This window comes from Strongylocentrotus purpuratus, unplaced genomic scaffold (genome assembly GCF_000002235.5).
Source record: "Strongylocentrotus purpuratus isolate Spur 01 unplaced genomic scaffold, Spur_5.0 spur5_scaffold_6, whole genome shotgun sequence".
In the NCBI taxonomy this organism is placed as follows: Eukaryota; Metazoa; Echinodermata; class Echinoidea; order Camarodonta; family Strongylocentrotidae; genus Strongylocentrotus; species Strongylocentrotus purpuratus.
In genome coordinates this window covers 29,433,221-29,450,314 of record NW_022145612.1, presented here as the reverse complement: position 1 = coordinate 29,450,314, position 17,094 = coordinate 29,433,221, and the positions used below count along the sequence as shown (strand labels likewise).

General features: G+C 36.5%; 1 protein-coding gene across 1 annotated transcript; it reads left to right on the top strand.

Annotated features, from left to right (window-relative positions):
* Nucleotides 1–472: 472 nt before the first annotated feature.
* LOC100891837 (delta-like protein A) lies at nt 473–16,878 on the top strand. The gene is made up of 11 exons (XM_031000441.1): nt 473–696; nt 6,419–6,570; nt 7,144–7,282; nt 8,166–8,323; nt 9,055–9,223; nt 10,317–10,413; nt 10,604–11,600; nt 12,208–12,380; nt 13,063–13,088; nt 13,588–13,682; nt 14,117–16,878. Exons 1-11 carry the CDS (start codon nt 640–642, stop codon nt 14,997–14,999), a joined length of 2,946 nt encoding a protein of 981 aa, XP_030856301.1. The 5' UTR covers nt 473–639; the 3' UTR covers nt 15,000–16,878.
* Nucleotides 16,879–17,094: the final 216 nt, after the last annotated feature.

The following is a 17,094-nucleotide window of genomic DNA, read 5'->3' as shown; positions in this document are numbered from 1 at the left end:
ATTTGTAATATATATTTGGTTATAGCAATATTACTACGCTAGTAGACCATGTATGGGCTCGGCATTGGTATCGTGACCTTGATTGTACTTCAAAAGCAACTTTATGCCAGTCATACAATGAGTGTTGTACTACCTCAGTAGGGGCCAGTTTCTCAAAACCGTCATTAACCATTTGCCTACTGGAACCGGATGGCTCCTGTATTAAGCCTATGAGAACGCGAGAATCCAGTTGTCAACTTGAGTTCGCAGACATCCCATAGAAACGCGTGTTAATTCTATAACACACGTTTCAATTTGATATCGAAGAAGTTGGATTTATGACTGTTTCGAGAAACGGCTACCAGTGCCTTTACAGGGTAGACTATCCATGTGTGGAAACGCAAACTAGTGGGCTAATGGCCATTGTTAGGTGTGCACTGATCCAAGTCGATTTCTCTTTTCTTCATGTTTGCGTACCAGTATTCTCTCACCGTTCAGTCCGCTCGTAGAAACACACCCAGCAACTTTTGCCGTATTACTTCATTGCAAGGGAGAGCTTGAGTCGATTAGGTACTTTTACACATACTCTCTCTCTCTCTCTCTCTCTCTCGTGAGATCATAACCTCCAAATGTTACCACACCTGTCTAATTTGCCCTAACATGATGTGGATTTACGCACTAATCAAGAGCGTTATACTTGCTGGATTTGTACTACAGGTAAGAATATTATGTATGCTACTCTCATTTATTTATATCAGTTTGACAAGTTTGAAAGTGGTAATTCGTACAATGTAATAAGAATATATACACATAATACAGTGTTTTCATTCATAAAGATCTACATGTATGAATCCGACAAGTATCTTCAGTTACGCAAAACTTGCCTAATTCAGATAATTGAATTTGCTTCGATTCCAAATTTAACTTTCGACAATGATATCGTCCCCAAAATGTGTTGTGAAATGTTTGTATTATATTTATAGGCCTATATTTATATAGAATTGTCATCTCGTTGTGTTCGTTCGGCGTTTTTGCTTCTCTATTCACTAGTAGTGACTTACAAAATATACATACGATAATATTAACTACAATACTATTCCATCCTCCCCATTCCCCCCTCTCTCTCTCTCTCTCTCTCTCTGTTTTGGTGATTTATTCATCCTGATGTCCGACAAGTTGTGACCTCATCGTGAACTTTTGATTACCATCCTTTACTTGAAATTGCATACGTTCAGAATATGTAATTTGGAATTGTCTTCAACAATTGCCTACACGAAAACGTTAATCAAACTGGTTATTTTTTCTAAGAAGTATGATATAGGAAATATGAGTATTATGATTATGACTATTATTCATGTGATGACAATGCCGTAAATCTAAACTGTTGCGTTCCCAGTTCCTGCATCTACATGTAGTCTTAGCAAAACTATAGGCCTATGTCCTTCGCTATTTAAATCCTGCGATTTCTCACTTCTTGTCGTGACCATGTTGAAAGAGCTAAGCTAAGCTTACAGTTCAAGGTGAAACTATTATGGTAGTTCTTGGCCTGAACAAAATGACATTCCTAACCTGCCCCCGAATATGGTTACAGTTGATTGAATAGTTTCTAATCTTGCATTTCTATCATGTATTATGGCTTGCGTTGAAAGACGGTTTAGAGGTAGTATGTCTAAGCACTATGGTAAAGGTACCCTACTATTCCTACCGCTTACATGTAGGTCTGCGGCTTTCATACAAAAACAGCTCTCGTTCAATACAAGATTACAAGGTTTGAGTTACATCACAGTAAAAAAGAAGGAAGAAAAACAAGACAGAAGGAGATTTAACGGGATTAAAAAAGGGAAAAGAGGAGGAAAATGATGATGATAATAATAATAACAATGATAATTATTAGTATTATTAGTTTTATAGTCAACACCAAAATAATAATAATGATATAATTAGAAGTAATAAAGAATTAAAGAAATAATAAACATGATAACAATAAACATGTAATTACAATATTAATATTAATAATAATAACACTTATTATAACAATAAGACGTGTAAAAAAGATGATAATGATATTAATAATAATATCACCTAAAACAACAACAATATATTCATTGATCAGCTGGGCACGCTTCTCTCTCCCTATCTCTTTCTATATTGCTTTATATCCGTGAGTCCACGGAGGGCATTCAGACATTTTAACGGGTATTTCCAACGCATTGTGTCGCAATTCAACATAATACCAAAGAGCACATTCTGTTGCAAGCCCATAAACATAAAGTGATCAAATACCATTCATACATTTTGTTCATTCGCATGTTATACTCCCGGTGGGGCTAGCCGCTAGCACATTTTAAAGATGTGGGTCGAGGGGAGGGGGTCCCTTCTGACAAATTACTGACCATGACTTTTTTCTATGTTCGATTTTTTAAAAGATAATTTTCATAGAAAACACAAATTCTCATTTCTTTTTACCAGTAGGCGTATACTGTTATCGTTATTGGGAAATGTGAATATGTTCTAACTTCTAGGAATGAAAATGATTTATTATTTGATTTTTTTTTTCACAGATCAAAATGATAGAAGTATGAACGAACAAGAAATTATGACGAATTTACCGATATTCTCCACTTTTTTGTCAAAAAATAGAGTTAATCAAATTCATAACGTGACCTAATAGAGAGTGAATTTCTCGTGTAATTGTTCAAGCCTGTCAACCCGACTCAACCCTTGTGTTTGAATCATGGATTTTTTTCTTTACAGATGAAGACATATTTATCTTGTACTATTTGATGTAGTACTAGTTTATTTGCACACCTTAAATTTGGTTGCCATGTTTTGTCTTTTTTAGTCTTGGCGAATGGTATGATTCTCCAATTACATTTTGCTGCATACTTAGGTTATGGCCGAATGTTTTTTTTTAAAATGTGTAGAGAAAAGACAAGCTGCCACACCTTAAATTTGTGATTATATTTCCAATTTTCCATAATTCCATTGCAATGATAATGGTGGTGAAGTGATGCTGATGGTGGAGAGGAGAAGGAGGAGGAGGAGGAGGAGTTTTTTCTATAAGGCATATCGCCGGTATCTGCCTCTGCTGGGCGCTCATGGCATTAATCTTTGCTTAATAAAAGTTTTTCCAGATTTGTATTTATCAACAAAGCTCTAAGCCAATCTTAAGTTGTTTTTTAGTTCGCTTTTAAAAGCTGTGAATGTGCTTTAAGCATGCTTTGCAGATATGAATATTTACCATTAGACCTAGATGATTATTTTGTCTTAATTATAACTTCCATTACCACTGCCTTGATATTCATGCTCACCGTTTCAAGTATACACCGCAAAGTAAACAATAATTCGCAAATTTTGTTGATCTTTAATATTATGTTTACATTATGTTTACATAATATATGTCACACATCAACAAAGCAAGAAAGAAAATTATCCGGCCCGGTACACTTAGTTTAAAAGTAGCCTTTGACAGTAGGTACATGTAAGTTGTCTATATAGGTAGGTCACCTGGAAGTTGCTAGTGAGGTCAAAACCATCGAATGCCGTGCTAGTTGAGCCAACGTTACTTTCTTCTTATTATGGTATTCGTCGTTGCGGCAGTCGTGAGGTACATGTAGTCCCTTATTGACCAAACTGGACTTTGTTCAGTATCAGCACTGTTCGTCTCTTTTATATGATTTTTAAAATCTTAACAAATATTTGAGTTAGGCCTATTTGGATTCGGTTGATGTGTGTAGTTGGCTGCAACTTCAGGCTAGCCAATGTGTCTGTCAATCTTTCTCAATTTCTTGATGGAAACCTGCTTCAGTTATTATGCAAACATTTGTAAACAGAAAAAAAAGATCAAGGAACTTACTGTGTTACCAGGGAGTTGGAATGAATGTTACCTACTACCATCATTCTTCTCACATCATACCAGTTCTCAGCAAACAAAATTACCCGGTTTGCTCGTCACCATATACCAAGTTGTCATACTGTACTATGAGCTGTACTATTTGGGTGTAATTTTGACTAAAAAGTTATTTATATGTTGATATGAGGTTCGATTTTTACAAAACACTGCATTTGCTTTCCAAGAATTTCCTCACATTGTTGTGTTCTATTCAATAATTTAGATTGTATTCTAAGATGACGAAGGGAATAATAATCTCAATTATAATTTATTCCATTGTTCATCAAACCTGTGCCCCAATATATCCGGTTTTTTTACACCACAGAGTTTACAACATGTATTTCTTTTCATATCCGTAACGTTTTATTTATGACAATAGGACCTACCTGTCAGTGTTCGTCCTGGATTATTGTGAACTTGTTTGGGCATTATGTGCAAATGAGTAACAAGAGAAAGATACGTATAAACAGTGGAGATAACTAATGGATTCTAAACCCCTTTTAAAAGTCTGTATAGCCTTCATAATTATATGGTATTATTGCATGCCTTGTGTGACTTTGTTGGGAGTATGTAATACTTAACAATTCCAAATCGTCCTTAAATAAACAAGGAAGTATACGTGTATAATATATTCGTGTCAATTCATGTTCTCATGAAATGTTATCATGATCCAAACTTCGTTTATAGGCGGACTATGTACGAAGGGGTGTGGGGTTGGATTATTGCTCTTTTAAGTTACTACTCCCATTGAAAAATATTGGATCTGCCTCTGCTTCGTAGGTGTATCCTGTGAACCCCTTAACAAGCTTCTGTCATTAATGAAGAAGGTTTTAATATTTCTAATTAAACTTAAAACCTATATCAACCGTTGAAGTTTGTGGGAGTGGTTTCCCGTAAGCCTGGAAATATATTTCCATATATGGGAATGACTTTATCAACAACGATGGCAGCCAATAGACTCAATAGAGCCTTTTCTATACTTCTATTGTAGAGTTGCAGCGATTCCCACGAATAATTTATTTTGTGGTGCTTGTTTGATTTGTGACATCATCTGCCTGAACGTGATCAGTGAAGCATGGATTCACCCCGGTTTTCAGCAGCAGCATTGCAGTTCTGATTTGCTTTATTCAAAGATTTTCGATAATTTATATTGCTGTTGCTGTTTTTTGTTGGGGGATGGGCATTTAGCGAGACAGAAAAATGTATACATAGCTTTTTCCGTGTTTAGTGATTTTAGTACATGAGCTAATCAATTGCTTTCTTAACTATATATTACTTGATATAATGATGAGTTATGTTCCAATCTTGCGATTGTCAGTAAGGAGTTCATGATAATCGTCTTAGTTGCACGTTGTCTCTGTGTTTTTTTTAGATAAGCAGAAAAGGTAATATAATTCAGTAGCAACATGATCGCAAACTGTTACAGGTCTTTGATACTCGTACTTTTTGTTTGCGTTCTGATTTAAATTACCAGCTGATTTGTGTCATCAAAATTCGATACGCAGGTATTCTATCATTGAATTTGTCGCACAATATCTTTTTTTCATCGAAAAACAGTTGGGAAAATTCAAAAATGGTTGAGAGAAAACTATTAATATCTTTTTGGTTAAATAATTTTTTCGGGAATTTTTGCCTGTTAAAGGGTTGATCCAGTAAAAGGAATATAATAAGTAACATTTCATACAAAAATTACGCAGTTTTTTCATCAACCTTCAACAATATTAACGAGTCACTTTAACAGGCTCGAGTCGACAGAAATGGGAAGAAAGAAAGTAACAACAAAGGAAATGACTTATTGTGTTACAAGAACCACTGCCACACGGTTGTATGTTTTCTTGAGCGAGATATAAGTTCATCAAAAGAAACTTTGATAACCGGATTTAGGGTCATGCAAGAATCAAGTGTTTCGATCCCTGCTTCCAAAGTCTCTTCCGATTTTTCCCGTCGATAATGATTCACTAGTTGCGAGCAGACGATGATAAATAATTCATTGTTGTTCATAGCACTTGGCCTCATATTCTCCAACTGCTTTATACACGTAATTCCTAATTTTTAAACATTTTCCTTAAATGAACAAAATGTTTAGACATTCAGAGGCTGTCGGGCCTGCAAAACCATACAGGCATACTTTTGTCATCGGTGCTGTCGTCTCTTGCCAGAATATTCACTTGTTTTTAAAATTTGCGTGCGAGGAGCAAAAAGGGAATAAGGTGGCTATTTCCCCAAAACGATTCTCGAATATTAATTTGTTTTAATATTTTTAATCGCATTGTTGAAAGGGGCTGCAGCCTCTCTAGGCTTACATGTATATCCCTCGCTAGCCCTCACTCTCGCCTCGTACACACCTATACAAAATAACTCTAAAAGGAAACAATTTTGTCTCCAAAATAGAAAATGAGCAACACGAGCCTGCATGATGAAGCTCGATGAGAGTTGAACGTGTAATGTTATTAACAATTTAGAATTATGTATTGATTCTTTTTTATGTATACAACCGAAGATTTTCACGTGTACAATTGTGTCTTTATCTTTTCTTTCACATCACAGATCCATGGCAGAGTCAAAGTGTCATTCGAACTTGTAGACTTCGAAAACACCGGTCACATAGAACTTGACGGGGGATGTTGCGACGCCACCATTTTCGGATGTGGTAGTAGTTGCGACAACAGATTCAATCTCTGCTTCGATGTCTACAGAGGGTAATAAGATCCATGATGGCATTTGTTTCTGTCTTACAGCTGTCACCACATTTTTCCATTTTCATTGATACACGCTTTTTAATCGAAAGACAATTTTATGTTCATACATATCAAAAAGAAGATATTTTAAAGTGCATCAACATAAACATGAACAGTACCAAACTTCACTTGAAGCAGCCAAGAAACCTTGTTTTTAGCCGATAACTTTTGTTCTTGGTTATATGATAATGATGATGATGATATTGATGAGCGATTAAATTATTATCTCTAATACTCATAAGGCATAAGTTTGAATAGAAGACCCTTTTTTAAGATAGTTTAATTTAAGAATTAAGATATTAATTTGCTTTAGCCAAAAGTCATTCTAATGTCGTCATTTAATAACTGTAATTCAGCTTCTACATTTGAATATGTACATGTATGTACGTTTAACCACTTTATCATGTTCATCGACGAACCCGTATTACAGCTTAAAATGCCATTGCTCTAATTGTATTGATCAAATTGTACCATCTCACTGCATTTTCCTCATATGTTTAGCCTTCATTCCGTTTAATATCTTCCTGTATTCAGGAATAACGATATGACCGATTGTGCTTATGGCAACTTTCGAACGGACCGCCTCTTTGAAAACAACGATGATTTTGACTTCCCGAAATCTCTAGCCAGCAATCTAGTCAACCCAATTGTATTGACAATCAGTTCATGGTCGGTAAGTACATCTTTTTTAAAATTAAAAATAGTAATAAATAATAATAATAATGATAATAATCTGGATTTATAAAGCGCCTAATACGAAATACCGTCTCTAAGCGTTTTACAGATATTATTACCCTGGTCATCGGATTCATTCACGCACAATGTGCACCATCTCCCCTCGCTGGGAAGTATTCCTACCATATGGTCACCATGAGGCCATATGGCAATTACTAACACAAGGGCTTTCATTTTCCTACCAGGTCCCCATTTCTCTTCTGGGTATGGAGTGGTAACTGTAGATTAATGCCTTGCCAAAGGACATTAGTGCCGTTTCAAGGGATCGAACCCTTGATCTTCGCATTTCAAGCCAAGTGCTTAACCATTTGAATAAGACACCTGTCTCTTTTTTTATTTCTTTTTTTTTCCTTCTCTCTCTCTCTCTCTCTCTCTCTCACTTATCTTACCATTTTTTACATCGCTCTTTCTGGATTAGTCTTAGTTTGAAAATTGACACGAAAGTCTACATGTGCATTTATGATAATCTATACAATTTGCACGTATCATTGTGTAGAGGCATTGGCTCACGGGCCATTTTCGCCACGGGAGCTAACCCGAATATATGCTTTCAAGCTTCTAAATTTCGCGAGCGCGCGAAGGCGTGGGTGGAAAGAAAAAGTAATAAACTTTGTTTATATGTTGAGAAAGAGTTAGCCATCTCATGCAATAGATTTGAAATACAAATTACATAGTCAGCCAATCTCGTTGCCCTACTATTCGTGAGGTGGGTACTGCTATTTTTAAAAATAATTTTCGGGGGGGGGGGGAGTCAGGCAGCCGTGTCTGCTTATACATAGTTCTTGTCCATCTTCAATCTATTACTTTTGTATCTTCCATAGTCTGGATTCAGGTCCAAGATTGAAGTTTGGGATTATGATCCATCTAATGCAGACGACAAGATAGATTATTACGGCTACAATTACCCATATAGTCCCGATCGAACATCAGCTTTGGCAACAGAACACACCGTGACACAGAATGGAGCAGGAACATCTCTGTAAGTAAATTCAACTTGTAGTGTCCATCTTCAAATACACTAACTGTATTCGTCTTTAAAATTGTTTGTGGTACTAGGCAATGTTATTGCGCCATTTTCTAGAACTTTCTATTGGAGGCACACAAGGGGAAATATATAAGAGTCTGAATGAGTGCCATATTCTCATGTGGAGCAGTGCTGTAAAAGAAGGTAGGATTTCAACTTGGATTCGGAACTCTCTAATGCTATTATAGTTCTCAACTGCAAAGGTAACTGGGTTCTTGGAATCTGAAGAAAAAGCTGATATGCTGATTTGTTTTTCTACGAAGAGGCGTGCATTGATAGATCGTGAAAATAATAGTATTAATGGTATATTTTGTGGATCACATTAACATATCATAGGTGAAGTCTACAGACTAAGTGCCATTCATCTGCCCATGATCAAATTTGTGTACTAGAAACATCCAAACAGGACTAACGATTAGTTACACATCATCAGTAAAAGTTGTATAAACTTTACGTTTGAGAAAAGGTATATTGGTTATTAGGATAATTCAAAATCCACTCTCTGATAATACGTGATTTGATTTATGATTGTGTTAACGGTATTTGTAATCAGTTTGATCATCTACTATCTCTAGATAATTATATAGAACAAGGCATGCTTCTTCGGAACTGATATTCACAAAAGTAACAGCATTTCCATATAGGAGAATTATAAATATGTGTTCTTTTTTTATTCTGTTTGTTAGAACGAGGGTTGCCGTGAAGGTTTACTGCGATGTGCATTACTACGGAACGTCTTCAGGCTGCAGCACATATTGTTTAGCGAGAGACAATAGTGAAGGCCACTATGATTGTAATGATATTACAGGAGCTAGGGTTTGTCACTCAGGATGGAAAGGATCTTACTGCAGTATAGTAAGCCATGATTTTGAAAATATTCATTTGGATTAGGGTTTGAATGGTTGATGGTGTACGTGTGTAGAGCTAACGCTTTGTCTAGCTGTATCTAGTGTGTACTCACCCTTAACGATACATTCCTCCACACAGCGCCGCATTGGCGACCTGACATGTTTTTGTCTCCTTTTACCAGGGATAAACAATTATCTCATTTCAATTTCAGTTTCGATTTCGATTTTTGTTTAAAGGCCCACTGTACTACTTGTTCCCTCTATATAGAAAACAATGCCTAATCGGTGACCATTGGTCCTCCATGATCCTCTTTTTTTTAAATGTTAATTGGGGGCTGAGTTGATAGGACCTGTCAGTGACCTTGCTGTGTGGTCTAACCCCTCCTAGCCAAACTAGTACAGATGGCCCATTGCCGTTAGAAAAGATTTAGTGACGACAGTATTGACGGTGACTTAAAGAATAAGGCATTAACAACAATACAAACAAAAAGTATGTATGGCTATAGAAAAGATTTAGTGACGACAGTATTGACGGTGACTTAAAGAATAAGGCATTAACAACAATACAAACAAAAATTATGTATGGCTATAGATAATAATATCATAGTAAATACTTGTGTTCTATATTAGGCCCTATATCCCAAGTTGTTCTTCGAGTTCTTTTCCGAGCTAGCTAGGTGTCGAACTCGGCGTTCAAATCAGTCGAATTAAGTGACGTTGCTTTTGATTATCTGGAATGTTTAGTAGTCTGGCCTAATATTCAATCATTTGCCTTTTTCCGCTAGAGAATCTCCGCTCAAGATTTATACATAATATTGATATTTTCTCGACACAATGGTCAGTGGTGGGCAGAAAGTACGTCCTGTAGAATATTACTGTACTTAGCATTTAATCATTCACTCGTTTACATTGACCTGTGCAAATTTGTAAAAGTGTGTGTGTGTGTGGGGGGGGGGGGAGGGTAGTGCTGAAGATGGTGTCATAGCCCCCCCCCCTCTTTCGTCGCCTGTTAGTGTTTACTGAATTTGTATTATGTTTGGTACCAACTACCAAGAAATATTAATCAATTAATTCAATCTTCTTCTTTATTTCATTAACAGGAGATCAACGAATGTGATTCAGATCCTTGTCAGTTCAACGCAGCCTGTACAGATCTCTTGGCTGATTATAGCTGTAACTGCCCAGCTGGTACACAAGGTAACAGCAAATACATCTACAGTTGATCATTTATACACTTTCAGTTAGGGCTTACGTGATTTTTAATTTTAGAATCTTGAGATTTGCAACAAAAAAAGGAGAAGAAAAACAAAACGAAACTATGTAGAGAAAATAATATCAGGTACGATATTCTAACATACTCAAAAAGCTTTCAACATTTATTTTGCAGGTAAGAACTGCAACGACAAAGACGAGTGTTCTTCAGACCCCTGTGAACACGGAGGCACGTGCGAGAATAAACTCAACCAGTACCAATGTAATTGTCCAAGAGAGTATAGCGGTGCCAACTGTGAATTCGAGATCGATTTCTGTGACTCTGACCCCTGTCAAAATGGTGCAACATGCCTGGGTGAAAATGACAATCACGTCCTGGAGTGTATCTGTGATCCAGGTTACTCCGGTGTTTTCTGTGATGTAGATATCGATGAATGTATCGGAGTGGACTGTCTGAATAATGGCACCTGTCAAGATGGCGTTAATGAATTTACCTGTAATTGCACAGAGGGGTATGGAGGAACATACTGTGAGTTAGATATTCGAGATGAGTGTGCATCCAAACCATGTCAGAACAACGCGTCATGCGTAGATATGGTTGGTGGATATGTTTGTGTATGTCGAGCTGGCTTTCAAAGTGAGAACTGTGAGGAGGATGTCAATGAGTGCGATCCCGACCCTTGTTCTTATGGTAACTGCACAGATCAAGTCGGACGATACACCTGCGACTGTTGGCCTGGCTACTCTGGAGAGAACTGTACAGTGAACATAGACGAATGTGTGGATAACACGTGCGAGAATAATTCAACTTGTCAAGACGGTGTGAATAACTACACCTGTAGTTGCATGTCAGGGTATACCGGTGTCTACTGTGACACTGAGATTGATGAGTGCTCAAGCTCTCCATGTCAGAATGGCGGAAGGTGCGAGGACAGTCTTGACAGTTTCACGTGCCAATGTGCGTCGACCGGATACCAAAGTCTACTATGTGAAATCGACATTGATGAATGCCAGGATGAACAAGCGTGTCCATCCAACAAGATCTGTGCCAATGTAAATGGGAGTTACGATTGCAACACCAAACCTCCGGAACCGACTCCCATTCCAGGACTGTGTCGTACCAGTGTGTGCTATAATGAAGGAACGTGTCTGCTCATCAATGGTAGCTACCAGTAAGTCGCTTGGGTCGAGTTAGTGCATAGTGGTAAAGACTGCTGGGGATAAATGTTAATTTACTCTCATTTGCTATTGTAATATCTTTAAAACTACGTCAACCTACCCTCCATGTTTGTTAGCTCTGAAACGCCAAAAGTTAACTTTAACTTGGTGAATTATTCTCCGATTCACTTACCTCATAAAAGATTTCTTTTACAGCTATAAGGGTAATCTAAACAAAGGTAAAGGCAAAAATGGTGTCTCAGAATCAATATTCTGAGACAGTTTATCTAATGACTATGTTCAAGGTGACACAACTAGTTTCTGGTGATCATTTAAGCTATTTTTTCCTCGGTGGTAAAGTCAGATGTTAGGGACTTTTAGATTCGCACGAAGACAATGGGGATTGCTACGATCGACGTCCTTTTAATGCACTGCCTTGAATGGACGTCACACGTATCAGTCCAAGCAAATCTAAAAGTCCCTATTGTCTTCTCTATTTGGTTCGTGGAGCTTTTGTTTTCGTATCCTGATAATGTATGAAGACTGTTTGGACATACATTTTTGCCATCATAATATTGTGATAATATTCCATGTACCATTTATGCGTTGTCTTCTTTCCAGGTGTGTATGTACAGATGACTTTTCAGGCGAGCTTTGTGAGACTCCCACAGAGCTATGTTTTTCTAGCCCATGCCAGAACGATGGAAGATGCCAGGTCTTAACTGAGGTGAATGGTTCCGTCTATTACAATTGCCAATGCCAAGAAAATTATGCAGGAATCAACTGTGAACTATGTGAGTATGGTTAATTGAATTGATCTTCTAATGCTATTGTGGATTAAGACGCAGAGCTTTATACGGCGATAAAATAATCTAAATAATAAGAAAGGTAGAAAATCATTTAATTGAAATGGGGAATGATAGAGGATTGTGGATATGTTATTCCTTGTTTTATTTAATTTAAATCGGCTGTTCATTTACCATCTATATTACACAAAATTAAATTACCCAAAGTTATACCAATGTATGGGACAATAAAAAAAATCAACAACAGATGACCGAGTACATTATGTTTATACCTAAAGGGCAGTCCAACCGATTTCAACTATATTCAATTCAATTTATTCAGCCAATCTTTAAAGACAATTTACAATGATACTGGGACTGGAACAATTATAACATGATGACAGGCTATGGACCCCTGTTCATGTCTAAGAAAGCAGAAAAATAGATAAACAGAATGGCGAAAGTTCGAAAGATTTGGCCACCGTACAATAACAGCAAAGTTATGAATGTTTGAAATATCAGATCACTAAGTCTATGCCAATCCAAAATTGGAAGTAAGTGTAATGTTAGGTTATATGTGAAGTACATCAATCAGATCAGATTATCACTCTTAATTCGGTAGTTTTTTAGATGATAAACATCTTTAAAAAAATGACCTTAAGCAAATTCTTTTTCTAACTTTTTATTGCAGTTTTAGCGGCTCGGACGGGAGATCAGGTAAGATCACGAATTTTCTTATTTCAAACATGTGTATTTTCCTTCTTTTGTTATATCACTCCTATTTAAATCTAATTCGATTCTTTCTTTTTTCTTCTATTTTTTAAATTTCATTCATACTTTATTACAAGAGGTAACTGATTTGCATAGTGTATACAAATGGCATGCATTTACTGCGTTTTGTTACTTGACGATGGCAAGTAGTTGAGATTGAAAATCTTGAATATGTTTAATCACGTTGATGTGCACCGGTATATGTATGACCATTTTTGTTGTTGTCATAATGCAATTAACCCCATTCTTTAAGAAGAAAACCAAATCCAAAAGAAGAAAATTGGCAAAGGGATATGCAATGACGATAACACATTTTCACATAATATTATGATTACTTCTACAAATTATTTTTAGCGTCATCTTTTATTTATGCTTAATGATGTATTGTACTAATGTTATTGTCGCTGGTCAATTTAAGTCAATTGATTATTCAATTTTCTTTCAGGGAGGAGGCTTCGCTTACTGGTACTTTGTGCTGATCGGAATAATTATCATCATAGTTATCTTGTCAGCAGGCATGTGTTTCTACAAAGTTCGTAGGTATGTTCAATTCATAATCCATATATATCCAAGTATATTTGCGTAGTTTGTGATTATGTCATACCTTTGTTGAAATGCCTGAATTATGTGACCACAAAAAAAAAAAAATTTGGAAGTGTGTTTTTTCTTAATTTTTCTTAATCCCGGTGCCGTGCAAACATGGCACTGGAGTAATTCATTCCATAATTCAAGCCGTGTCATGTTAAACTATATTGATCACCGTTTCCGACTATGTGCAGTGTTTAAATCATGGGCGGTGAATACATAAACAGAAGAGATGAAGATCTTTTTTGTTGGGGGGGGGGGATGGAAGACGATCCATTTTTAGGAGACACTGCCTTCACCTGTTGATTTGTGGACATCTGATTTACTTTATTTTACTCGGAAATTATGTGAATAAACCAGTTTGTAATGTTTTGTGTGATTGTTTTTAGGGATAGGAGAGAGAAATTTGAGGATTATGAACCGACAGTGTTCGCCAATCCACACACGGATAGTATCAGCATACCGACGACACTCGGTGCTACAGCAGGCCCACCCCTTCCACCAAAGGGTAAGTTAGACGATCCCAACATGTCCATGACCTTCACAAACAACATTTACTCTGACATCGATGGAACTGAGGTTCGTGGTGCCTGTGCGATATCCCCTAATCCTAAAGACACGAAGGATGACTTCGAGAAGGAGAACCCTTACGCTACAGGAGGCTATCTTCATAATAATGGTCAAGTAGCGCAACACGAGAACCCCTATGAATTCGCGAGAGATCCTGATGTAACGGATGCCCGTCCTGTAAAGGAAAACGACTACTCTTCGGACCCAACGAGTGTTAAAAGTGCTCGGAATCCATTAAATTTAGATAGCTCTTACTCAACTGCAATCTTTCCGGACAAGGAGCCGCCTCGCCCAATATCGACCAGCATCCCACCACCACTTCCACATCGAGATAACTCAACGAGGGCTGTCCCATCCGAGTACGATGTACCAGTCCCTCAAGGGGATGATTCGACGAGGAAGGTCCCGTCTGAATATGATGTACCTCGTACGACGTCCTCAACGGTTAGTCCTAGTCCAACTGGTGCTGAGCCACCATATTCCTTTAACATATATACTCAGGATGAAGACGTGTCGACTCCTAACGAAGCATCATCACCAACCAATTCCAAGAATCCTTTCTCTCAGTCTGCTGTAGCAACATCTAACGGAGGAGAGGAACAACATCCTATACCCACCAGCGGACCACCCACACCATCTAGTCCTAATAATCCATACTCGACTTCTATTTTTAATGAAGGAAGCTCTCAATCCAATGCATGAGATAATTTTTTCAATTATGACCATAAGAAGGAATGTCATGCGTGATTTTTATCCTGTCGGTGACACAAAATACTTAAGAATTATAACCGAAAAGCTAAATGATTTTTTATTTAATTTCAAATTCGTCGCTGGCGATGGACCAAAAGAATTAATGGTAATAAATTTGACCTTAGATATGTGGTAATGTGGAGGATAGATATTGCAATTATAAAACTTGGGTTGAGTGAAAGACGTTAAATTTGAAGGCATATGCATATACAGTAGTTCTTAACCAAGGTAATTGCACACGTTTTCCTGTCGACTGTCAATGATGCATTTTGTAAATATGACATGCATTTTGATGGAAATAGTTCTTAGAGCGCTTACAATCACCTGATTCTGTGATATAAAAACTTTTATGCTTGCTTGTATTAGAGAATTATGTTTACGAATTGGATTTTGGTTCAGAATCTGATCTTGGGAGTCTAGGGGAGGCCAAAATATATTTGTATAGATATCAATATTGTAATGGTAAACTATGTACAGTACTATATATATATATATATATATATTTTTTAATCGTAAACAATATTTTTTTAATGCAATTTTTTAGGTGGAGTCCAGTTTGACACGCCCTTTTTTCATAAGGGGTCAGAATAAAAATGTACATGAATTACAAATTCAAACTCAGTCTGTAGATTGATAACAAATTACCAGCGTCATGCAATCAGGCCTAAAAAAAAATGTTGTATTGCCCGTTAGGTGCCAAAACATGGGTCGGTCGGTCAAAAAAAAAAATTTTGTTTAAATACTTTTTTTTCTTTCTTTTTCTCTCCCTTTTCGGGCTGATATTTCTCAGTTTTGATTGCGGTCTCTAAAAGACGGTCGCAAAGGGCAATAAAACTTTTTTTTTTAAGGCCTCATCCTTATCATAGTCCCTGTACATGGTGATCGTAACGTTTTTGTCATTCCAACATGCAACTGTAACAATTAAATAACTGGAATCATTCTATGTATTATAATGCCACTATTTAAAGGCATCAAAGAACATACTTTAATACAGCTTGCTTACATAACATGGCTATTAATCCTCGATTATGAAAATGTCTTTTTTTTTTTCTTGCTTGCATGGTTTGCAGAATATTTCTCATTATATACAAATGTTACTTTCATTTTTCTTTGTCTCAAATCGAAACATTCTTCATTTACAGGTACCCTGTAATTTTAAGTTCTGGTAATGATGAAGTTAAAACGTTAAAGAATTAATTATCTTGGGTTCTATTTTTCGTAATGTTAGAAATTTCGATATAAATGCTCTTAGCCGATGTTATAGAATATGAATTCAGCATGCGTATTAAAAAGAAGATTAAGTCTTTTATGTGGTATATATCGCAATATGAATACTATTACCTTAGTTGCACTATTTTGGCCCTTAGGGCCTTTGTGAGAAAGATAGATGAACTTTAAGCAATCACGAAAAATGATGTCATCAATCTTTAACTAATAAAACATAGTTTAAAACAGAAGGAAGGTTAGTATCATCTCCTTTGGCAATACAGTTTGTATTGTAACAGCAAACGCCAAACAAACTTTATTTCGAGGGATGTCTTTGATTATATATACGAGAACACAATTTTTTAATACTTTGTATAGTATATTTCCTTAGTAAATATTGCAGACACAGTTGGAAAATACAGTAATCTTTGTTCACGAACTGAACGATATAAGTTCATAAATAAAAGTTTTAGATTTTTAACAACAGCAATGAAGACCGATTGTTGAATTTTTGACTTGTTATTAAAACAACTAAAATGTGTTTGGGGAATGCAAACGTTTTGAGAAATTCAGATTTTATAGAATGTATATCTAATAAATATTGTATAGAAATTATTGTCCAGCATTACAACTTCTAACAAGTCAGACTTGTGCTGTATCATTTTTAAGACGTCCAGTCTTATTATAGTAAGCATAGTAAGAGAGAGATAGGGGGCTGAGCGAGTTAAAGGAAAAAGACTCTTAGACAGAGAGAGAGAGAGAGAAAGGTAGATTGGTAGATATATAGAAACAGAGAGAGAGCGGGAGGGAGAAGCGAGGAGGGGGATCCATACATGTATAT